We start from the raw sequence: 25482 nt of genomic DNA, 5'->3' as shown, positions 1-25482 counted from the left end.
CTCCTAATTGGAGTGGGCGGGTACTTATTGGCTTAGTAACATCCTTAGCAGACTACAATGAGGTATTTATTTATAAATTGGTTTTAACTTGGCTGCAAATTTTACTTGAGCAAGACAGGTGTCTCAGGGCTCAGGAAATGCAGGCGAGTTTGAGCAGCAGCTGTTTAAACTTGTCATTAAAACCTCAATTATTGCAGCTGTTGTCTCAGTTCCCTCTGGCAAATGTTTGGCAGAGAGTGCTTGTGTGGATACAGCTTTTTTCACCCTTTGAGGATCCCGGCTGTCGTGCTGAAGACTTGTGCTCTAGAACTACCTGTGCCTCTAGCCAAGCTGTTCCAGTGCAGCTACTTGACAAGGTGTAAAATTGCCCATGTGTGTCCTGTCCACAAAAAGCCGGACAAATTCAATCCTGCCAATTCCTGCCTCATCAGCCTACTCTCAATCATCAGTAAAGTGATGGAAGGTGTCGTCGACAGTGCTATAAAGTGGCACTTACTTATCTGTTCACCGATGCTCAGTTTTGGTTCCGCCAGGACTACTCGGCTCCAGACCTCATTACAGCCTTGGTCCAGTCATGGACACAAGAGCTGAATTCCAGAGGTGAGGTGAGAGTGACTGCTCTTGACATCGAGGCACCGAGTGTGGCACCAAGGAGCCCTAGCAAAATTGAAGTCAATGGGAATTGGGGGGAATCTAGTGGCTGGAGTCATACCTAGCACAAAGGAAGATGGTTGTGGTGGTTGGAGGCCAATCATCTCAGCCCCAGGATTTTGCGACAGGAGTTCCTCAGGGCATTGTCCTTGACACAACCATCTTCAGCTGCTTCATCAATGACCTTCCCTCCATCATAAGGTCAGAAGTGGGGATGCTCGCTGATTGCACAGTGTTCAGCTCCATTCGTAATTCCTCAGATAATATTTTTTTCATTTGTTCCTGGGATGTGGGCACCACTGGCAAGGCCAGCATTTATTGTCCATCCCTAATTGCCTTTAAGAAGATGGTGGTGAGCTACCTTCTTGAACCGATGCAGTCCGCGTGGTGAATGTACTCCCACATTGCTGTTAGGAGGGAGTTCCAAGATTTTGACCCAGCGACGATGAAGGAACGGCAATATATTTCCAAGTCAGGATGGTGTGTGACTTGGAAGAGAACTTGGAGGTGATGGTGTTCCCATGCACCTGCTGCCCTTGTCCTTCTAGGTGGTAAAGGTTGTGGGTTTGGGAGGTGGTGTCGAAGAAAATGAAGCAACCCATGCCCACATGCAGCAAGACATAGACAATATCAAGGCTTGGATTGATAAATGGCAAGTAACATTCATGCCAAGTGCATGGAAATACTGTCACCTACAAGTTCCCCTCCAAGTCACACATCATCCCGACATGTATCACCATTCTTTCATCGTCACTTGAAAATTCTGGAATTCCCTACCTATTAGCGTTGTAGGAGTATCTTCACTACACAAATTGCTGTGGTTCAAGAAGGAGGCCCACCATCACTTTTTCAAGGGCAACCAGAGATAGGTAATAAATGCCAGTCTTGCCAGCGATGCCCACATCCTGAGAATGATAAATAAAAAATGAAAATTGGGGTGTTTTCAACAAAGCGTGAGTGGGAATGTGTGACAGGCAAAATGTGACAGGGAAAGTGTTACTGGAAAAGAAAATGACCTCTACAGGAGGTGGATGCTAAATGCATGACTTTTAATATCTAGATATTTATGGTATAGATATAAAGAGACAGCTTACAACTTTGACAATTCGTTTATCTCGGTTGGGAAGGAAAGATCATTTTGAAACATATAAACATAGCTGCAGGAGTAGGCCATTCAGCCCTTCGAGCCTGCACTACCATTCAAACAGATCATGGCTGATCATTCCCTCAGTATCCCTTTCCTGCTTGAGTGCAGTTAGAGGGTGCCGCTTCGGACTTGGTCACATGGGCAGAATAAAGCAATGAGAAGTTAAAGGCCACAAAATTTGGCACTGTAGGATCCGTTGGTTGGCCGCTAAGAGTGCCATTCAGGTTCTAAAATGGTGTCCGCGCCATGTGCGCACACTTCTGGCATTAGCTGCACCGGACGCCATCTTGGCGAGGGCTTTAGCACGCGTGCAGGGACGTCTGCCGGAAGTATGCAGAGTATGGAGATTGTGACGTCAATCGGCATGTAATGCTGATTTGACACCAGTGCTCAATGCTCAAGCTAATGCCCCCTCTTAAACACACACAGCTGAACACGCCTACAGCAGCACCACTCCCCCCCCCTCCCACACAACAGTGCTATTTAACCGACTTACAGGTTAGAAACATAGAAACATAGAAACATAGAAAATAGGTGCAGGAGCAGGCCATTCAGCCCTTCTAGCCTGCACCGCCATTCAATGAGTTCATGGCTGAACATGAAACTTCAGTACCCCCTTCCTGCTTTCTCGCCATAACCCTTGATCCCCCGAGTAGTAAGGACTTCATCTAACTCCCTTTTGAATATATTTAGTGAATTGGCCTCAACTACTTTCTGTGGTAGAGAATTCCACAGGTTCACCACTCTCTGGGTGAAGAAGTTTCTCCTCATCTCGGTCCTAAATGGCTTACCCCTTATCCTCAGACTGTGACCCCTGGTTCTGGACTTCCCCAACATTGGGAACATTCTTTCTGCATCTAACCTGTCTAAACCCGTCAGAATTTTAAACGTTTCTATGAGGTCCCCTCTCATTCTTCTGAACTCCAGTGAATACAAGCCCAATTGATCCAATCTTTCTTGATAGGTCAGTCCCGCCATCCCGGGAATCAGTCTGGTGAACCTTCGCTGCACTCCCTCAATAGCAAGAATGTCCTTCCTCAAGTTAGGAGACCAAAACTGTACACAATACTCCAGGTGTGGCCTCACCAAGGCCCTGTACAACTGTAGCAACACCTCCCTGCCCCTGTATTCAAATCCCCTCGCTATGAAGGCCAACATGCCATTTGCTTTCTTAACCGCCTGCTGTACCTGCATGCCAACCTTCAATGACTGATGTACCATGACACCCAGGTCTCGTTGCACCTTCCCTTTTCCTAATCTGTCACCATTCAGATAATAGTCTGTCTCTCTGTTTTTACCACCAAAGTGGATAACCTCACATTTATCCACATTATACTTCATCTGCCATGCATTTGCCCACTCACCTAACCTATCCAAGTCACAGGTTAGTAGCTGATTGATTTTTACCAGCTGTTGCTGTGATTGTAGAAGTGTTTGGTTGTTTCGAGAATTCTTTAAAGTTGATAATGTCTACAGGGAGTGGTGTGGTAGGTGCTGAACAACTTTGTCCTGACCTCAAGGCTTCTGCACAAATCACTTGTTTCCAGACATGGATGCAGCATTACTGCGAGAATGCACGGAGACGACACAGAGCAGGACAAGCTGCTGGCAGAGAGAGGAGGAGGATAGGGAGAAGGGGTCTCAGCAGGAGGCCATATCGGCCCAGGGTGCTCAGGGAGCAAATCACTTACCTGAACCTCAGCGAGGAACACTGTGAGACGTCTGCGCTTCACTAAGGGCATCCTTATTGAAATCTGCCACCTGCTGCAGGCACAACTACAACCTCAGAGCAGGGCGAGAAAACGTAAGAAACAAAAGAAACATAAGAAATAGGAACAGGAGTAGGCCATATGGTCCCTCGAGCCTGCTCCGCCATTCAATAAGATCATGGCTGATCTGATCATGGACTCAGCTCCACTTCCCTGCCCGCTCCCCATAACCCTTTACTCCCTTATCGCTCAAAAATCTGTCTATCTCCGCCTTAAATATATTCAATGACCCAGCCTCCATAGCATTCTGGGGCAGAGAATTCTATAGATTTACAAACCTTTGAGAGAAGAAATTCCTCTTCATCTCAGTTTTAAATGGGCGGCCCCTTATTCTAAGACTATGTCCCCTAGTTTTAGTTTCCCATATGAGTGGATCCACCTTGTCGAGCCCCCTCATTATCTTATAAGTTTCAATAAGACCCAACCTACTCAACCTATCCTCATAAGTCAACTCCCTCATCTCCGGAATCAACCTAGTGAACCTTCTCTGAACAGCCTCCAATGCAAGTATTTCCTTCCTTAAATACGGAGACCAAAACTGTATGCAGTACTCTAGGTGTGGCCTCACCAATATCCTGTACAGTTGTAGCAGGACTTCTCTGCTTTTATACTCTATCACCCTTGCAATAAAGGCCAACATTCCATTTGCCTTCCTGATTACTTGCTAACTTTTTGAGTTTCATGCACAAGGACCCCCAGATCTCTCTGTACTACAGCACTTTGCAATTTTTCTCGATTTAATTTATAATTTGCTTTTCTATTATTTCTGCCAAAGTGGATAACCTCACATTTTCCCACATTATACTCCATCTGCCAATTTTTTGCCCACTCACTTAGCCTGTCTATATCCCTTTGCAGAGATTTTGTGTCTTCCTCTCAATTTGCTTTCCCACCCATCTTTGTATCATCAGCAAACTTGGCTACATTACACTCGGTCCCTTCATCCAAGTCATTAATATAGATTGTAAATCGTTGAGGACCCAGCACCGTTCTCTGCAGCACCCCACTAGTCACTGTTTGCCAACCGGAAAATTACCCATTTATCCCGACGCTCTGTTTTCTGTTAGTTAACCAATCCTCTATCCATGCTAATATATTACCCCCAACCCCATGAGCTTTTATCTTGTGTGGTAACTGTTATATATGCAGACTATAGTTATACTCTCTGTGTAGTCACTGTATAGTTGCATAAGATGGAGACTTGTTACCTGATGTACTATCAATAAGGTTTACACTGTGTATATACTATGCTGGCACCACTAGAGGGTGTAACTGGTTGTCGAGGAAATTTTAGCTTAAATTAACTCAGCGGAGACTTTCAGAGCCGTGCTTCGAGAGAAAGTTTATTTCTAACGAGATATCTCGGAGAGCCCGCTTAGTCCACACTAAGGCAGAACTCTGACTTTTACAGGAAAACCCGCGCTATATTTATACAGTAAAAAGAGGAGTTTCATCTTCAAATTCCACACATTAACATTAATCATATTACTCCGAGAATACAAAGGTCATCCCGGAAGGCACACATTATCTGTTCTTGCATAGTTTCTCCCTGTCTGTGTCGATAATCAGTTTTAGGAGACTCATGCAAGGAACAGATAATCAGTTTTTTGTTTTCTTAAGACAGAAGTTTGGGTGTTTTCTCTAGCTCCATTATTTCTACAATATCAGCAAGAAGTGATTTTAACCCTTCCCTTTACCATACTACATAGATCGTTTTCTTCCACAACTCCCTCCTTGTTGATCTTTATAACCGATCAACATAGTTTCTTTTTCTTTATTGAAAAGGGGGTTCATATCCTTCGGGGTAGGGTCGCATCTTGAGGCATTCTTCTTCGTCATATTCATCTCATTTTTCTTCTATGCGGCTTAACCTTCCTTTCACAAACATACTTTTCCCTTCTACTTGGGATACTAGGCCCATTACCTGGTTAATCAGCCTTTTTACTTTTATCCACATCCCACACATGATTATTAGTAATATAAGCATAACCACACCTACGATTACTATGGGGTGTATAGCAAGCTTCAGTACTGCTGAAGCTTTGGGGGAACCATCCGGAAAACACATCCCACCAGTGGTGTACTGTCAGGGAGGTGACTGCATTCGCGATTCTTACTAGTTGTCCCTTCTTGTAACTCATTTCTATTTTGAACTGGTGGATGTCTCGGCCCCTTTTGGACAGAGCCTCCTCTATTTGTTTGTCATTTTTTATCAAATTGTGCAATCGGGTCAAATTAATTACAGGGGGTAAAGGATCAATTTTGTGCACAGACAGATATTTTACTACATTCTGCCACTGCCCAAAAGTATAAGTTCTTCTTTCTTCTGGATCATACAGGATGTAGACTTCTCTCACACATGTATTAATGGGGGGTTTATACAGAATTCCGTCCAGGTAGACAGGTCTATTTCCCGTCAGGCAGACCTCATTCTGTCCTACTTCAGAAATATCGGTGTCATTGGTAGGTTTTAGTTCCCATCTACATATTCCAGTGGGGTGCTGTAGAGAGCATGGTTCGTGTATGGCAGTCTGATAGGGACACACCATTCCGAACGGCCACCTAGCACATCCCCTGTCGTGATGTGTTAGATTCTTTTCATCGACCCAGTCTCCTTTAAATTCTGGGTACCAGAAGTTTCGTCCGAACAACTGGGGTATTACTTGGAACTGACACCATATTTCTCCTTTTGTCTTATTTACTATTTCCATAGTGATGTTACATCCTTTTAAATCGCAACCAGTATATTTTTCTTGGGGTTTAATGGTTAAATTTAGAAGTTTATCTTTCTGATTGATTTCCAGTAATCTCTCCCTTGTGTTAGCATAGAAGGATAGTACTTTCCTTTCTAGCTCGGCTCTCAGTAACTGTCTGATCATCTCCCTGAACATGCAATGGGTGTACTTATTTACTTCCTTTTGTTCCTTCATTCGGTTTTCTATTTCCTTCTCTATCTTTTCATTCTGCCCCCAGGTCATTTCGTCTGTGATATAACCTGATACCTGCAATTGCTGTAATCCTTCATCCCAGGCATTTCTTATTTTTATGCCTTTCCCCACTAGTCCTCCGACGACCTGGATTTTGTTTTGTAGGGTCTCGATATCCATGGAGTTCAATGCTCCCATCCCAGCTCCTACTCCACCTAACAAAGTCCCCAACACATCCCGTCTTCTTCTTCCTGTCTGTCTCTTCCTTCTGCTAAAATGATCAGAATGCCCAATGTCCACTTACAGCTTTTCCAAGAGTCCCGCCTCATCTTCCCTTTTTTCTCTGTTTCTATAACACTCTTGTATTAATTCGTTAAAATAACAGCACGCAAGCACGAGGGTAACAGTGATCCAAATAATAAAGGCCCAAATTGGCATACAAGCAAGTTCTGACATTCGGCCTGAACTCTGGGTGTCTTATTTTAGGTTCAATGTACCCTTGCGAAGAGTCACAAAAGAGGGGTCAGTACTGTTCTTTGGTGAGAAGATGGCCGTCTTCTCGGGTAGGTAACCGTAGCACGTCCTAGTTCTATGTCTCTTCTTTTGGCTGTGATTCGTTGGGGAAGTAATATTTACAACGGGTGGCGTGCACCCAGTTTGGATGCTTTTCCAATTTCAATGCGGTTCTCGTCGTGAGAATTATCTGATGTGGTCCTTTCCACCTAGGAGAAAAAGATTCTTTGTTTAATGTTTTCACTAACACTTGGTCTCCTGGCTTGAATGGGTGCATATTTCCTTCCGACAGGGGCACCTGTGTCTGCTTTATCTGGTCATGCAGACTTCTTGCTATTTCACACATGGCCTGAGCATACTTTAGTGATTTTTCATCATTCCAAATTAATGCTACCTTTTCTGCTACCAGTGGTGGTTTTACTCCGGTAGGCATTGGCCTTCCCAATAAGGCTTCATGCGGTGTCAAACCAGTGTTTCGGTTTTTCTGGTTTCTTAATGTATATAGCACCAACGGTAGGGTGTCTGGCCATTTTAATCCTGTCTCCTGACATACCTTGGTAAGGGTAGATTTTATTATTCCATTTACTCTCTCTACTATTCCTGAAGACTGAGGTTGATATGGTATATGTAACTTCCACTGGAAACCTAGTGCTTCTGCAAGATTTTGCACTATTTTTCCTGTGAAGTGTGTTCCCCTGTCACTGTTGATTCCCATAGGTATCCCATATCTTGGTACTATATCTTTAAATAGAATCTTTACTACTGTTCGGGCATCGTCTCTCCTAGTGGCGTACGCTTCTACCCACCTTGTGAACATGTCTACTATGACTAATAGGTACTTAAAACCTGATACTGGAGGCATGTGGACAAAATCAATTTGCAAATTTTCAAAGGGCATACTAGATTGTGGTAGATGATCATATTCAGCAGGTGTTTTACCTCTGTTATTTTGTTGACAAATTTGGCATGTTCTAGCAACTTTTTCAATTACCACTGTTATTCCTGGTGCATACCACTGTGCATTAATAGCATGTATCATCCCACCTTTGCCCATGTGAGCCTGACCGTGTGCTAGGCGAGACAGGGGCAAGAATAGAGATCTAGGGCAAACAGTTCGCCCATCAGGATGATACCAAATGTCATTTTTTAGAAAGCAACCCTGGTTTTCCCAAGTCCTTCTTTCTTGCATAGTAACTTGTTGTTGGGCTGTTTTAAGTAGTTGGACGTCAAGTGTCTGTGGAAGGAAGACTGAGACTGCTTGAAGGCAGTCTGTCTGTGCCGAAGCGGCCTGTTTGGCTGCTTCATCAGCCCTCCTATTTCCCACTGACACTTCATCCTCACCGATTGTGTGTGCTGCACATTTGATAACGGCTACCTTATTTGGCAACTGAATGGCGTCTAATAGATTAAGCAGCAATTGAGAGTGCTTAATATGCTTTCCACCAGAGGTGATAAAGCCTCTGTTTTTCCATAGTTGTCCAAAATCATGGACCACACCGAATGCATATCTAGAATCAGTATAGATATTGGCAGTTTGATCTTTTGCTATTATACAAGCTCTGGTGAGGGCAAATAATTCAGCAGCCTGAGCCGAGGTTCCGGGAGGCAGGGCAAATGCTTCAACAGTTTCGTGAGGGTTTACAATTGCATAGCCTGACAAAAGCAAATTATCTGATGGTCTGTACGATGACCCATCCGTATAGAGAATGAGATCAGGATTGTCCATGGGCTCTGTGAGCAAATCTGGTCTCGGCAAGGTGGCTAATTCCACTGTTAACAGACAGTCGTGCTGGTCTAGATCCCCTATTTCTCTGGTGGGAACAAAAGTGGCGGGGTTTACTATCGGCGCGCGTTGAAAGGTGTAGTTAGAGTGTGATAGCAGCAGTACTTCATAACCTGTTCTTCTAGATGCTGTGAAATGCTGGGTGGCGGCGGAGTTCAATAGTAATAGCACTGCATGAGCTGTAACGACAGTACACGGATAGTCCAAAACAATAGGTACTGACTTCTCCACCATGACCGCAGTAGCGGCTACAGTGCGTAGACATGCTGGCATTCCCCTCACTACTGGAGGCAGCAAAACCGAATAATAGGCCACTGGTCTATTTCCCCCATCATGTTCTTGGGTTAATACTGCCGTTGCAAATCCTTCTTTCTCATTCACATACATCTGAAAGGGTTTAGAATAGTTCGGAAGTCCCAATGCCGGAGCGTTAGTGATAGCTTTCTTTAACTGCTCAAACGCCTCCTCCCTCTCTGGGGTCCACTCTACCTTGGGTGGGGCATCATTTAGGGCAGCTGATCTTAGGACCGCATCCCATTCTCGATAATCAGGGATCCACTGTCTGCAGTACCCCACCATCCCCAAAAAAGACAAAATATCCTTTTTTGTCTTTGGTATGGGGATACTCTGAATAGTCTAAATTCTTTCGGGTCCTAGCTGCCTCTGCCCTTGAGATATGTGGAAACCCAGGTACTGGACTTGAGTCTGGCAAAATTGTAGCTTTTGTAATGATACTCGGTGCCCTCTTTCACATAGGTGTTGTAATAATTTCAGGGAATCTTGCATGCATCTGTATCCGTGGCTGGAAGCCACAAGCAAATCGTCCGCATATTGTAACAGCACAGACTGGTCTGATAATAAACAGTCTTCTAGGTCTCTTTTTACTGCTGCTGCATATACTGCGGGGCTTTCGGTGTACCCTTGGGGCAACTGGGTCCATGTGTACTGCTGTTTCTTGTAGGTGAAAGCAAACAGATACTGACTCTCTTGATTTACTGGGATGGAGAAAAAGGCTGAGCACAGATCTATCACAGTAAAGACAGTTGCTGTTGGTGGGATGGCAGATAGCACAATGTTGGTGTCCGGTACCACAGGGGTGATAGGGACTACTATCTTTTTAATAGCTCTTAGATCTTGCATAAATCTCCACTCATTCGGCCTATTAACCTTTGGTATGGGCAGTATCGGAGTGTTACACGGGCTCTGTGTCTTTTCTAGAACTCCTTGTTCCAACAATGCAGAAATGACTGGCTTTATCCCATCTTCTGCCTCTGGAGGCAGTCTGTACTGCTTAATGCTTGGTAACACGGCGTTCTTTATCAGTCGTACCCGGTGGGGTGCTGCAGAATGTACCTTCCCAACATGATTCTTATGTTTTGCCCAAAGTTCAGAAGACACTTGATTCAATGCCATTGGCAGCTTAGGGCCCGGTTGTCCAGGGGGTTGCTGTTTTTTAAAGGTGGAGGCATAACTTTTACCTTTCCACTGGAGAATCCCCCTGGAACGGGTGATAAATTATATCTGGACATTCTGTAATTCTATTACTGCCCAAGGTCTATAGCCTTGATGCTGCTTCTCCTTTTCTATTTCTACAATCATCGGACCCATATCTTTGGGTTTCGCCGGCGGTTTTACAGCCAATGTCAGATGGGGTGTCGAGTTCTCTTCTTTAAACCGCTGCTGCTGTAAGGGTGTCAAATCCATGGCTACCCCTAATCCTTCTGGTCCAAAATAAATGCGGGGTGTAGCTTCTATTATCTCTTCTTTATCTAGAAAGGGCTGTATTAAGCACTGGTAAGTTTCAGCTTTTTGTCGAGTGTACCAGGCTGTGCAGTGAAGCTGAACTGCCTCAAAACTTGTTAAGATGATATACATCAGTTCGTCCGCATTAGAGTCAAATTTAGCTTTTAAGTTTTTTTTACAATATCCTATATCAGGGGGGAATAGAAGTTGCCACTCAATTGCCAACAATAGAGGGCAGCCTTTTCTTTGTTATCTTCCCCCTCCTCCCTTTTAATCCCATCAAAGAACTGATGGATTTTATTTGGAGGGAGCTCCATGAACACCCCTTCCTTTGTGCAATATATTGTGGCTCCTAGTTTGCACAAAGTCTGTCTTCCTAATAAAGGGAGAGGGGCTGTTTTAGAGACTATCAAAGTCTCATTATCTACTTCCTGTCCTTCAATTGTCAATTTAGTAGGTTCGGACAAAAATTCTTTCAGGGGGATACCGGCCACCCCCATGCTCAAGACGGTAGTGTTGCTTACAGGTAATCCCACAGAGGGTGGTACAGAAGACATAGTAGCACCGGTATCCACCAGAAACTTTACATAAGTGTTTCCCACTTTTATTACTGCCAAAGGATTCTCTTCTATGTCTGTAGATAAGCGGAGGGTTGCCGCCTGTACCACTACACCTCCGGGGCATCCCTATGCTGATTGGTGCGGGTTGGAGTTAGAAAAGGAAAATTGAGGGGCCAGTGGAGGTGTAGGTTCGGGGAAATTCCCCTGTAACCCTCCAAACTGTTTAGGTGGGCATCTACAATCTCGAGCCCAGTGCCCCTTCCTTCCGCAATTTCTACACTCATCTTGCGAGCGATCTCGCTGGGACCACTGTCCTCTTCCTCCTCCCCTCCTTCCCCCAAACCCTCCTCTATTCTGTGCTTGTCCTCTTCCTTTCTGCTGATAGTATTGTCCTGCTGTTTTGGCTTTGTTATCTTTGTAGGTAAATAGTCCCTCCCTGTCCATGTTTGCCAGTACTGTAATTGTTTCCTTCCAGTTTTTTCCTTGCCAGTCCAAGACCTTGATCTTGTACGTTCTGGCATGCTGTGGTAACATACAATTCAACAAGGTCTGCACTGCTAAAAGTTTGTTTTGATCCAAGGGTATTCTTGCATGCTCGTCCCAGCTATTTTTCCACCTGCCTGCGAAATCTATCATTGATTCTTCCGCTTGCTGCAGACAGCGGGTGACTTCCCCAATGTCCCCATGTTTTTTAGCTCCCTGCAGAATTGCATTTTTTCCCCTATGTTGCAGCCAGTGAGTTAATGATTCATTGCCGTTGTCCAGCAAGGTATCATCAACTCTCCAATCCCCCCTTTCTCCTGGCGGGATAGCGAACATATCTTTTACTCCCTGCCAGGAGGATCCGTAGGCTGCTTGTAATAATAATTTAATATCCCCCGGTAGTGGATTGTAAATCGTACATGTCTGCTCAAGCCAGTTGTGAAATGCTATAGGTTTCTTTACCGGGTTTGGGGCGGCAGAGATCATATCTCTGGCCTCTCCCGGGGACCAGGGTTTTAAAACCGCTGTGGTTCCTATCATTACCCTGGGATTTTGGAGGAGGAGGGTAGAGTCGGCTTCTGCCTGGGCTGGGGTTGTTTGCGACCTTAGTCGAGAACTCATCCCAGATCTCTGATTGACTTCCCCTCCCTCTGCTGCTTCAGCCCCTGCTCCTAATACCTCCGGGTTTCCTCCATCGGCTCCTCCATTAGGTGGTGGGGCCGGGAGGACAGCTAGTTCTCTCCAGGCTTGATCTCTATGGGCAATAACCATTTCTATCATTTCCTGCCAGCTATTTCGCTTTGGGGGTTCTATACGAGGATAAAGTCCCACGGTGGGTGCTGAGGGGATAGGGAGGTTTGGAGGGCTATAAGAGGGAGGTTTTTCATTTTCCCCCTTTTCTTTTCCTCCTGATTTATTCTCCGAATTTTTATTTTTCGGAGGCTGATGTCTCTTAGCAACCTCAATCCATTTATTAAAACAATTTTCCATGTAATCCTTGTCCCAAGTAGGGTCTCCCCCTCCTTCCTTGGTTGTTTTTCTCCATTCCTCAATTAAAGATAGTTTAAAACTTCCTCCATATGACCAATCCCCATCAGACCAACCGTACAAATCGCTACTAAACGTTACCGCGTATCGGTCATCTCCTGTTTCTTTAATTACAGTGTCCGCCGGCGAGCCGGGCGGCACAATTGGATCTCCTACCTTCTCTCGTTGCTTTACTACCTTACGGATTCTCTTTTCGGTTTTAGAATGTAATTTCATTCCTTTGGTCAAGGGGTCGTCTTTTTTTCCTTTTCTAGGAGCTGGTCGCGAGCGCCCTGCTCGACTAGAGCTGTTTCCCATTCTTCCGGGTGCGACGTCTCGCGATTTTTCTGAAATGAGAATTAAGGACACTCCTACAAAATATACAGTAATATTTTACAAAGCGCTCACCGGTGTTCTCTTTTCCGCTCAGCTCGGGGTCTCCTTATTGCTTTCTTGTTATTTTAGCTTCTTTGTGGTAGCTACCTTAAATGCCTCACCCTTCAAGGGATCTTGGCGGCTCGTCCCCCTTTTAGCTAGGACGGCCTTGGTACCTTCCCCCTTTCAGCTACGAAGGTCCTTAAAATTCCTCTTTTCTCTTTTCAAAGTTAAATTTGGTTCTTTTGGATCTCGTTTTTAGAGATCCTGCCTGACTACGCCAGAATCTGTCGAGGAAATTTTAGCTTAAATTAACTCAGCGGAGACTTTCAGAGCCGTGCTTCGAGAGAAAGTTTATTTCTAACGAGATATCTCGGAGAGCCCGCTTAGTCCACACTAAGGCAGAACTCTGACTTTTACAGGAAAACCCGCGCTATATTTATACAGTAAAAAGAGGAGTTTTATCTTCAAATTCCACACATTAACATTAATCATATTACTCCGAGAATACAAAGGTCATCCCGGAAGGCACACATTATCTGTTCTTGCATAGTTTCTCCCTGTCTGTGTCGATAATCAGTTTCTCCCTGTCTGTGTCGATAATCAGTTTCTCCCTGTCTGTGTCGATAATCAGTTTTAGGAGACTCATGCAAGGAACAGATAATCAGTTTTTGTTTTCTTAAGACAAAGAAGTTTGGGTGTTTTCTCTAGCTCCATTATTTCTACAATATCAGCAAGAAGTGATTTTAACCCTTCCCTTTACCATACTACATAGATCGTTTTCTTCCACACTGGTGGAGACTGGGGTTTCCTGCCCCTATAGCAGAGGCTGTCCACCAATGGGCACTGTGGTGGGAGACCTGAGGGCCACCCGCATAGGTGTGCAGGGTCCAGTATAAAAGGCTGCCCACCATACTTGTGCCTCACTCTGGAGTTACAAATAAAAGACCAAGGTCATTACAGTTTGAGTACAACACATTGCCTCGTGGAGTCATTCATAAGTGCATTACAGACATAACAGTAACCTTTTATGTGGCACCATATTGCCAGAACTGCATTGCTAGTGGCTGTGTAGGTCACAGTGGCCATGAACTTTTATGCGTCGGGCTCCTTCAAGGCTGGAGCAGGAGTTATTTGCAACGTCTCCCAATTTGCCATCCACTGTTGCGTAAGTGAGGTCACTGAAGCTGTGTAGTCCAAGAGAGCTGAATACATTTCATTCTCGCTTGCCAGAGAGCAGCAGGCAGTGTGAGCACATGGCTTCGCTAGGATTGCAGGCTTCTCCACGGTGTAAGTTGCCATTGACTGGATGTACGTCGCTTTGTGGGCGCCGCACCTCAACTCTGAGATGTACAGCAACCAAAAGGGATTCCAGTCCCTCGAAGTCCAGCTGGTGTACAACCATAGGCAGCGAATCATGCAGGTCAATGCCCTGTATCCTGGCAGCAGTCATACTGCCTTCATCCTGCGGCAGTCCGCTGTGCCATCTGCATTTGAGCCACCGCAGCAAATCAGAGGGTGGCTTCTGGGTGACAAGGGCTTCCGCTATCTGGGCCGCACTGGAGGAGCCCTGCAGTACTCGGCAGAGCAGGTGTCAAGATTTGTGGTGGTCTGCTGCATGCTGCACAACCTCACAATTATGAGGGCAAAGCCCATTACACCAGCTATATAGCAACCAGTTAAAACACAGGAGGAGGAGGAGATGGAGGAAGGGAGGAAACAACCTAGACAGTTCCTTTCTGGCCGGGATGTAGGTAAACGATTCATCCGACAGCGGTACCAGTAAACGCAACCCCAATTCCCCATTTGCTAACAGTCCCACACCTTACCTTCCTTCTGTCAATGACCATCACAGTGTCCGCTTGGCCTCAAAGCAAAAATAAAAGCCAACACAAAATAAACATTCCAAACCAAATTTATAAATCAAAGCTTGCCATATTGCATACAAACGTCACCTAATCACTCTTGTGCATTCCCTTAGTGCCTGTATTCTGTGTGCCTTTGCCTGACCTATTGCTCATACGCAGTGCAACACCAGAGGCTGTAGCATGGCTGGTGGAAGTTTGCTGACTCTCAGAGGGGGAGGCTGCAGATGGCCTTGGAGGATGACCTCGAGCAGCCGAGAAGGCCCAGTTTCGGACTGTCCCAAATTGGTTCGGGCGGCAGCAGTTTGTGTTGGCTGGCTGACTAGCAAGGGCACTGGCAGAGTAGCAGGGATGGAAGGATGAATGCCGTCACCCTGAGAGAGGACAGCGGATTTGTGCTCCATGGAGCCCCTGCCACTCCCTGGGAAGGCGCCTTAGCCATCCTCGTAATCTGTTGAGGACAGATTGCTGGACTGCTGTGACACCCTGCAAGCCCCTTTGAACAACGATGATGGCAGCCGTCTGAACTTGCATGACAGCAGTCTGAGCTTCTACTGCAGCAGCTAGATGTTGGGTGGCTTCTGCTTGTGCTGCAATGGAAGCTGAGACATCGGCCGTCAGACGCTGCATCATGGGTCCGCAAGTGCGCTAATGCAGTTGACCATCACTTCCATGCTGGAAAGGATGGGCTGCAAGCTCTGTGCAAAGCCCTGTGCCAAAATGATGTCAGACTTCTCCATGCACATTGACATTGTCTGCAGGCTTTTTGGCAGGTCTGCCAATGCACCTTGCATTTCATTGTACATGCCCATCAGCCTTCCTCTGTAACCCTCCACATCAAAGTGCTCATCTGAGTCCTCTGCAGCAGAACTCGTGTGCGGTCTCACCCTCTGGCGAGCTGGCACCTCCGCTATACTTGCCCCCTGCCCTGGCTGCAGACCACTCATGCCCTGTGTCTCACCGTGTGCTGATCCCGTCTCTAAGCTAGCCTCTAAATTACACTCAGTGTCAGTATCTGAGCTGGTGACTGCAAGTGTTTCTTCTTCATCAGTGTCTTATTGCTGTTCCACCACGGCCTGGCCAGGTTGCAATTCATGGGTATCTGAAAGGAGAAAGGCACAAGGGTAGGGTTGTGGTGAGGGGAGGGGGGACAGCAAGACATGCATGCTTACACCATGTGCAGCTTGTAAATCAGAAGAGATTGTGGGATGAGGGGTAAGTGGGATGTGAGGAGGACGATCAGATATGAGGATACCGTCATCTTCAATGGTTTCAGCCCCATCGCTGGCCAGATTTCATGCTCAGAGATGGTCTCACCAAATTCATCTTTCGAATATTGCACACGACTTTTCAATATAATCTTTCACTTACTGGATGCTTTCTATAATATTATAATAATAATGTACTCTATGTGCTGCATAGCAAATCGATGCCGAGTTTATAAAACTGCCTTTCCTCACCGAAAGCATTGCCGCTTTTTGTATAAAATGCCCTGTAAATAAAAAAAACCTTTCAAAAGTATAAAGCACTCTCAGCTGCTGAGAGTGTTGATTTCCCCTTGTCTATAATGCAACGATAATAGTGGCTCTTTGCTTATATCTTTAAAAGCCTTTATAATTTATTTATCTGCACAACAAGCCCATCTCAATCTCCCTTCCAGGAAGCAAAGCACTTCAGACAAATTGATGTCAAATTAAATGTAATCCAACACAAACAACTACTCCTCCACTCTGGCTCTTTGCTCCAATCCAGGCGGTTGCATGCTAAATACTCATGCAATTTAAACAGTTATTTTGTCCATTGGTCACCACCCACCCATGCTACACAGATTAACAAAACACTGCGACTAAGGCAAAAGCAAAATACTGCGGATGCTTGAAATCTGAAATAAAAACAAAGTGCTGGCAATACTCAGTATGTCAGGCAGTATCTGTGGAGAGAGAAACAGAGTTAACGTTTCAGCTCGATGACCTTTCATCAGAACTGGAACTAAGACATTGGGCAGTAAATCCTGCAGGCTGCCAATCAGGCCCGCTGACCTTTGCACCCAACTTCCTGATGTACGTTCCTGCCGCGCGAAGTTCTGCGTTGGGAACGCTAAATCGTAAAATGTATCCTGTTATTTCATTGCTAGAGAGTTAAATTCTGAGGACAGGTTGGATAAACCTAGCTTGTATTCCCTTAAGTTTAATGCGGTTGAGGGGTGATCTGATCAAGGTGTTTCAAATGGTAAAGGGATTTGATAGGTTAGATACCACAGAAAGTTGTTGAGGCCAATTCACTAAATATATTCAAAAAGGAGTTAGATGAGGTCCTTACTACTAGGGGGATCAAGGGGTATGGCGAGAAAGCAGGAATGGGATACTGAAGTTGAATGTTCAGCCATGAACTCATTGAATGGCGGTGCAGGCTAGAAGGGCCGAATGGCCTACTCCTGCACCTATTTTCTATGTTTCTATGTTTCTATACAGTCCTCACCACTTATACATTCCTTCAGCATGACAGTCTGACCACCTCTTAAGCAGATCCAGGTCTTTCTCTGACTCTAGTTGCTGAGGAAGAGCTGACAGTGAGATTTCAAGGTGCTCATCATTACCTTAAAATCCCTCCATGATTAATTTTCCATTTGAATCATTACCACAGTCAGCCTGTTGTCATTTAAGACAATTTTACATCAATAACTAAACCGTCACCAAACATTGAACGGTGGCAGAGTTAGAGGGAAGTGAAGGGGTATCTTTCTCAATGAGAATGTAGAGTCTGGGTACAGAGGCATTGAGTAACAGCACTATCAATGTACACAAAGCGGGGAAGTGGAGAGACAGAGGATGAAGGCTCCGTCCATCCTTTTTAAAAATTCAAATTGAATTGGAATAATTTTGAATTTTATTCAAACTTTTTTATTAAAGAACCTTATACCGACTGTCACAAATGCGGCTACTATACACGGTGGGGACTATGCAGAGTAACAAGAGGACGCAACCTTAAAATTAGAGCTAGGCTATTTTGGAGGGAAACCAGGAAGCACTTTGTCGCACAAAGGGTCGTGGAACTCTCTCCCCAAAAGACTGTGGATGCTGGGACGATTGGAACTTTCAAGACTGTAATTGATAGACTTTTGCTGGGTAATTGTATCAAGGGATATGGAGCTAAGGTGGGTAAATGGAGTTGTGGTACAGATCAACTATGATATAACGGAATGATGGAGCAGGCCCAAAGGGCTGAATGGCCTCATCCTATTCCCATGTTTTTATGTACCTATGCTTTTAAGTTTAAAGTTTACCCTGAGTGCATTTTTTTGGGGGGAAATGTGGAGAACGCTGTGAAGGGTGAGCTTCAGTATGTTGTATCCTGATTGCGGCCTCACATTTTTCTGCACCCAAAATACAGACAGAACACAGGGCAGGCATTCCGTGATTTCGGGTCTTCGATTCCACTGACCCTCGAAGTAGCTTCTGCCCCTTTGATGTTTCTCGTCAGGTCTTGTTGAGCTCTCCATTCTGGTTCCGGCTGGCGCCCTCTTGATGGGGAGAATCCTTAAAACTTAATCGGAGCTGGGGCGGATACGGAGGAGCACGAGAATTCCCTCTCCCTCTCACAATGACCCACCTATCAGTAAGGCAAAATGGAGGAGATAGGCCTCCATTAAGGACTTTGCAGATCGTGTGAAGGAAGAAGGTGGGAGGTGGATTAAATTCTAAAAGATACTGAAAATGATTGATAAATGAGATCTTGTTTTGTTTCTGATTGAAGGAATCGAGCCGCCGCTGATGGAGCATCTGCTAACACCAACCAGCTAAGCACCCCATTAAAGGTGACAGTAAAGATTAACAAAGATCCCCTCCTGGATCATGGATTTATTGTATCAGAAGAAACACCACTGTGTGTGAAGTCTGTCACTGCAGGTAAATATAAGGGGATGAGACGTTGGAGAGGAGGGGAGGGAAGAGTAGGGATGGGGAGGTGATTAGGGGCAGGGTTACTGGGTGGGGCTTTTTAACTGTTGACTTATGTGTTACTTGTACCATTGCAGCACCTCCAACATTAACCTCCGAACTCATGTCACAATTCCTCCCGTACCTGCATAGACCTCCACTTCACCAATTTTGCTAACATTTGGGTGGTAGCGTAAAATGGGTGATAGCGAATCGGCAGCCCGTTTCACTCCATGACCAATTTTCTATTCCATTGAAGTCAACTGCAAAGAGAATCAGGTGGGCAGCTGATTCACTATCGCCCATTTTGTGCCACCACACATGATCAATTTCAAACATAGAAACACAGAAACATAGAAAATAGGTGCAGGAATAGGCCATTCGGCCCTTCGAGCCTGCACCACCATTCAATAAGATCATGGCTGATCATTCACCTCAGTACCCCTTTCCTGTTTTCTCTCCATACCCCTTGATCCCTTTTCCCATAAGGGCCATATCTAACTCCCTCTTGAATATATCCAATGAACTGGCATCAACAACTCTCTGCGGTAGGGAATTCCACAGGTTAAAAACTCTCTGAGTGAAGAAGTTTCTCCTCATCTCAGTCCTAAATTGCTTACCCCTTATCCTTAGACTATGTCCCCTGGTTCTGGACTTCCCCAACATCGGGAACATTCTTCCTGCATCTAACCTGTCCAGTCCCGTCAGAATTTTATATGTTTCTATGCGATCCCCTCTCATCCTTCTAAACTCCAGTGAATACAGGCCCAGTCTCTTCTCATATGTCAGTCCTGCCATCCCGGGAATCAGTCTGGTGAACCTTCGCTGCACTCCCTCAATAGCAAGACCAAAACTGAACACGATATTCCAGGTGAGGCCTCACTAAGGCCCTGTACAACTGCAGTAAGATACTCCCTGCTTCTATACTCAAATCCCCTAGCTATGAAGGCCAACATACCATTTGCCTTCTTCACCGCCTGCTGTAGCTGCATGCCAACTTTCAATGATTGATGTACCATGACACCCAGGTCTCGTTGCATCTCCCCTTTTCCTAATCTGCCGCCATTCAGATAATATTCTGCCTTCGTGTTTTCGCCACAAAAGTTGATAACTTCACATTTATCCACATTATGCTGCATCTGCCATGCGTTTGCCCACTCACCTAACCTGTCCAAGTCACCCTGCAGCCTTTTAGCCTCCTCACAGCTCACACCGCCACCCAGCTGAGTGTCATCTGCAAACTTAGAGATATTACACTCAATCCCTTCATCCAAATCATTAATATATATTGTAAATAGCAGGGGTCCTAGCACTGAGCCCTATGGCACCCCACTAGTCACTGCCTGCCATTCTGAAAAGGACCCGTTTATCCCGACTCTCTGCTTCCTGTCTGCCAACCAGTTCTCTATCCACGTCAGTATATTACCCCCAATACCATGTGCTTTGATTTTGCACACCAATCTCTTGTGTGGGACCTTGTCAAAAGCCTTTTGAAAGTCCAAATACACCACATCCACTGGTTCTCCCTTGTCCACTCTACTAGTTACAACCTCAAAAAATTCTAGATTTGTCAAGCAGAATTTGCCTTTCATAAATCCATGCTGACTTGGACCGATCCCGTCATTGCTTTCCAAATATGCTGCTATTTCATCTTTAATAATTGATTCCAACATTTTCCCCACTACTGACGTCAGGCTAACCGGTCTATAATTACCCGTTTTCTCTCTCCCTCCCTTCTTAAAAAGTGGTGTTACATTAGCTACCCTCCAGTCATAGGAACCGATCCAGAGTCGATAAGACTGTTGGAAAATGATCATTATTTCTATTTCTATTTCTATTCATCCACTATTTCTAGGGCCACTTCCTTAAGTACTCTGGGATGCAGACTATCAGGCCCCGGGGATTTATCGACCTTCAATCCCATTAATTTCCCGAACACAATTTCCCGCCTATTAAGGATTTCCTTCAGTTTCTCCCTCTCATTGGACACTCGGTCCCTTCGTATTTCCGGAAGGTTATTTGTGTCTTCCTTCGTGAAGACAGAATCAAAGTATTTGTTTAACTGGTCCACCATTTCTTTGTTCCCCATTATAAATTCACCTGAATCTGACTGCAAGGGACCTACGTTTGTCTTCATTAATCTTTTTCTCTTCACATATCTATAGAAGCTTTAGCAGTCGGTTTTTATGTTCCCTGCAATCTTCCTCTCATACGCTATTTCCCCCCTCCTAATTAAACCCTTAGTCCTCCTCTGCTGAATTCTAAATTTCTCCCAGTGCTCAGGTTTGCTGCTTTTTCTGGCCAATTTATATGCCTCTTCCTTGGATTTAATACTATCCTTAATTTTCCTTGTTAGCCACGGTTGAGCCACCTTTCCCGTTTTATTTTTACTCCAGACAGGGATGTATAATTGTTGAAGTTCATCCATTTGATCTTTAAAAGTTTGCCATTGCCTATCCACCGTCAACCCTTTAAGTATCATTCGCCAGTCTATTCTAGCCAATTCACGTCTCATACCATCGAAGTTACTTTTCCTTAAGTTCAGGACCCTAGTCTTTGAATTAACTGTGTCACTCTCCAGCCTAATAAAGTATTCTACCATATTATGGTCACTCTTCTTCAAGGGGCCTCGCACAACAAGATTGCTAATTAGACCTTTCTCATTACATATCACCCAGTCAAGGATGGTCAGCCCTCTAGTTGGCTCCTCGACATATTGTTCTCGAAAACCATCCCTAATACACTCCAGGAAATCCTCCTCCACCGCATTGCTACCAGTTTGGTTAGCCCAATCAGTATGTAGATTAAAGTTGCCCATGATAACTGCTGTACCTTTATTGCACGCATCCCTAATTTCTTGTTTGATTCTGTCCCCAACCTCATTACTACTGTTTGGTGGTCTGTACACAACTCCCACTAGCGTTTTCTGCCCTTTGGTATTCCGTAGCTCCACCCATACCGATTCCACATCATCCAAGCTAATGTCCTTCCTTCACTCCCATTTTTTCTTGTTCAAGTTATAAGTGGTTGCCCACTTTCTTCCTCTTCATGGCACTGATTTTAAAATTTGTTCTCTGGATATGGGCAATGCTGACAAGGCCATATTCATTGCCTGCCTCGAGATACCCTGCAAAGATGATGGTGGGCCTTCTCCTTGAACTGCTGTAGTAAATTATTGATCGTGATCCACAATGCTGTTGCATCAGAACTTCGTTTTGGATGCTCCCAACATCCTCCTCCATTTCGGATGCCCCCAAAAGTACGTCACCATCCTCTGCCTGCACGACAACATGCAGGCTGTGATCCTTACCAACGGATCCATCACAGACCCAATCCACATCCGGATCGGGGTCAAGTAGAGCTGCGTCATCGCCCCAACCCCGTTCTCAATCTTTCTCGCTGCCATGCCCCACCTCACAGTCGACAAGCTCCCTGTTGGTGTGGAATTAAACTACAGAACCAGTGGGAACCTGTTCAACCTTCGCCGTCTCCAGGCCAGGTCCAATACCACCTCAACCTCTGTCATCGAGCTACAGTACGCGGACGACACCTGTGTCTGTGCACACACAGAGGCTGAACTCCAGGACATAGTCGACGTATTTGCTGAGGCGTACGAAAGCATGGGCCTTACGCTAAACATCAGTAAGACAAAGGTCCTCCACCAGTCTGTCCTCGCCGCACAGCACTGCCCCAGAGTCATCATAATCCACGGCGTGGCCCTGGACAACGTGGGCCACTTTCCTTATCTTGGGAGCTTCCTATCGACAAGAGCAGGCATCGACGACGAGATTCAACACCGCCTCCAGTGCACCAGTGCAGTCTTCGGCTGCCTGAGGAAAAGAGTGTTCGAAGACCAGGCCCTCAAAACTGTCACCAAGCTCGTGGTCTACAGGGCTGTAGTAATACCCGCCCTCCTGTATGGCTCAGAAACATGGACATTGTACAGTAGACACCTCAAGTTGCTGAAGAAATCCCATCAACGATATCTTCGCAAGATCCTTCAAATCCCCTGGGAGGACAGAGGCACCAACGTTAGCGCCCTCGACCAGGCCAACATCCCCAGCATTGAAGCACTGACCACACTTGATCAGTTCCACATAGTTCGCATGCCTGACACGTGACTCCCAAAGAAAGCGCTCTACTTGGAACTCCTTCATGGCAAACGAGCCAAAGGTGGGCAGTGGAAACATTACAAGAACATCCTCAAAGCTTCCCTGATAAAGTGCAACATCCCCATTGACACCTGGGAGTCCCTGGCCAAAGACTGCCCTAAGGGAGGAAGAATATCTGGGAGTTTTCCCAATTGGCGGATGTAACAAAACATTCTCCCTATCATTTTTTCGATGGTTTCCAGCAGTCCTGCTGGTCAGGCTGCTGTCGAATTGGAAAAACTCGACAGAGGCTGCACGGTACATGCCAATTTTTCACGAATTCAGCAGGAAATTCTTGAAGAACCCTATATAGGACCAAACGATTGATTAAGAGGGGAAAAATAGAGTATGAGAGTAAACTTGCAAGGAACATAAAAAACGACTGCAAAACTTTCTATAAGTACGTAAAAGGAAAAAGATTAGTGAAGACAAATGTAGGTCCTTTACAGACAGAAACGGGAGAATTTGTAATGGGGAACAAGGAAATGGCAGAACAATTAAATAAATACTTCGGTTCGGTCTTCACGGAAGAGGACACAAATAACATCCCAGAAATGCTAGGGAACCAAGGGTCTAGTGAGCAAGAGGAATTAAAGGAAATGATTATTAGTAAGAAAATGGTGCTGGGGAAACTAATGGGACTGAAGGCCGATAAATCCCCAGGGCCTGATGATCTGCATCCCAGAGTAATAAAAGAGGTAGCCATGGAAATAGTAGATGCATTGGTTGTCACCTTCCAAAATTCTATAGATTATGGAACAGTTCCTGCAGATTGGAAGGTAGCAAATGTAACCCCACTATTTAAAAAAGGAGGGAGAGAGAAAACGGGGAACTACAGACCAATTAGCTTGACATCAGTAGTAGGGAAAATGCTGGAGTCTATTATAAAGGATGTGATAACGGCACACTTAGATAATATCAATGGGATTAAACAAAGTCAACATGGATTTATGAAAGGAAAATCATATTTGACAAATCTACTGGAGTTTTTTGAGGATGTAACTGATAGAATAGATAAGGGAGAACCAGTGGATGTAGTGTATTTGGATTTTCAGAAGGCCTTTGATAAAGTCCCACATAAGAGGTTAGTGTGCAAAATTAAAGCACATAGGATTGGGGGTAATTAAAAATCGGTTAACTGACAGGAAACAGAGAGAAGGAATAAACGGGTCTTTTTCGGGGTGGCGGGCAGTGACTAGTGGGGTACCACAGAGATCAGTGCTTGGCCTCAGCTATTCACAATATATATAAATGATTTGGATGAGGGAACCAAATGTAATATTTCCAAGTTTGCTGACGACACAAAATTAGGTGGGACTGTGAGTTGTGAGGAGGATGCAAAGACACTGCAAGGCGATTTAGATAGGTTGAGTGAGTAGGGCAAACACATGGCAGATGCAGTATACTGTGGATAAATGTGAAGTTATCCACTTTGGTAGGAAAAACATAAGGACAAAGTATTATTTAAATGATGATGGCTTGGGAAGTGTCGATGTACAGAGAGACCTGGGTGTCCTTGTACACCAGTCATTGAAAGCAAACGTGCAGGTGCAGCAAGCAGTTAAGAAGGCAAATGGTATGTTGACCTTCATTGCAAGAGAATTTGAGTACAGGAGCAAGGATGTCTTACTACAGTTATACAGGGCCTTGGTGAGACTACACCTGGAGTATTGTGTGCAGTTTTGATCTCCTTACCTAAGAAAGGATATACTTACCATAGAGGGAGTGCAGCAAAGGTTCACCAGACTGATTCCCGGGATGGCAGGATCGTCGTATGAGGAGAGATTGGGTCGACTAGGCCTGTATTCACTAGAGTTTAGAAGAATGAGAGGGGATCTCATTGAAACGTATAAAATTCTGACTGGGTTGGATAGACTGGATGTGGGGAGGATGTTTCCTGGCTGGGAAGTCTAGAACAAGGGGTCACAGTCTCAGGATACGGGATAGGAAATTTAGGACCGAGATGAGGAGAAATTTTTTCACTCAGAGGATGGTGAACCTGTGGAATTCTCTACCACAGAAGGCTGTTGAGGCCAAGTCACTGAAGATATTTAAGAGGGGTATAGATAGATTTTTAGAAACAAAAGGCATCAAGGGGTATGGGGAAAAAGCGGGAATATGATGTTGAACTAGAGGATCAGCCATGTTCATATTGAATGGCGGTGCAGACTCGAAGGGCAGAATGGCCTATTACTGCTCCGATTTTCTATGTTTCTATGTTTGCCTGGATGAGTGCAGCTCCAACAACACTCAAGAAGCTCGACACCATCCAGGACAAAGCAGCCCGCTTGATTGGGACCCCATCTACTGCCTTCAACATTCACTCCCTCCACCACCGGCTCACCGTGGCTGCAGTATCTACAAGATGCACTGCAGCATCATGCCACAACTTCTTCGGCAGCACCTCCCAAACCCATGACATCTACCACCTAGAAGGGCAGGGGCAGCAGGCGCATGGTAACACCACCACCTGCAAGTTCCCCTCCAAGTTACACTTCATCCTGACTTGGAAATATATCGCCGTTCCTTCATCGTCACTGGGTCAAAATCCTGG

At 45.3% G+C, this 25482-nt stretch overlaps 1 protein-coding gene across 1 annotated transcript in view; it reads left to right on the top strand.

Moving 5' to 3' along the window:
• LOC139265788 (FERM and PDZ domain-containing protein 1) overlaps window positions 1-25482 on the top strand; it is a 187108-nt gene that overhangs the window by 6778 nt on the left and 154848 nt on the right. The window contains exon 2 of the mRNA XM_070883650.1: window positions 18596-18747. Within this exon, the coding sequence (XP_070739751.1) occupies window positions 18596-18747 (152 nt within the window). The remainder of the gene's footprint in view (window positions 1-18595; window positions 18748-25482) is intronic.

The sequence above is a fragment of the Pristiophorus japonicus genome, chromosome 1 (genome assembly GCF_044704955.1).
Source record: "Pristiophorus japonicus isolate sPriJap1 chromosome 1, sPriJap1.hap1, whole genome shotgun sequence".
Classification (NCBI taxonomy): Eukaryota; Metazoa; Chordata; class Chondrichthyes; family Pristiophoridae; genus Pristiophorus; species Pristiophorus japonicus.
Note: the sequence above shows the minus strand (reverse complement) of the source record. Positions and strands in the feature narration are given on the sequence as shown.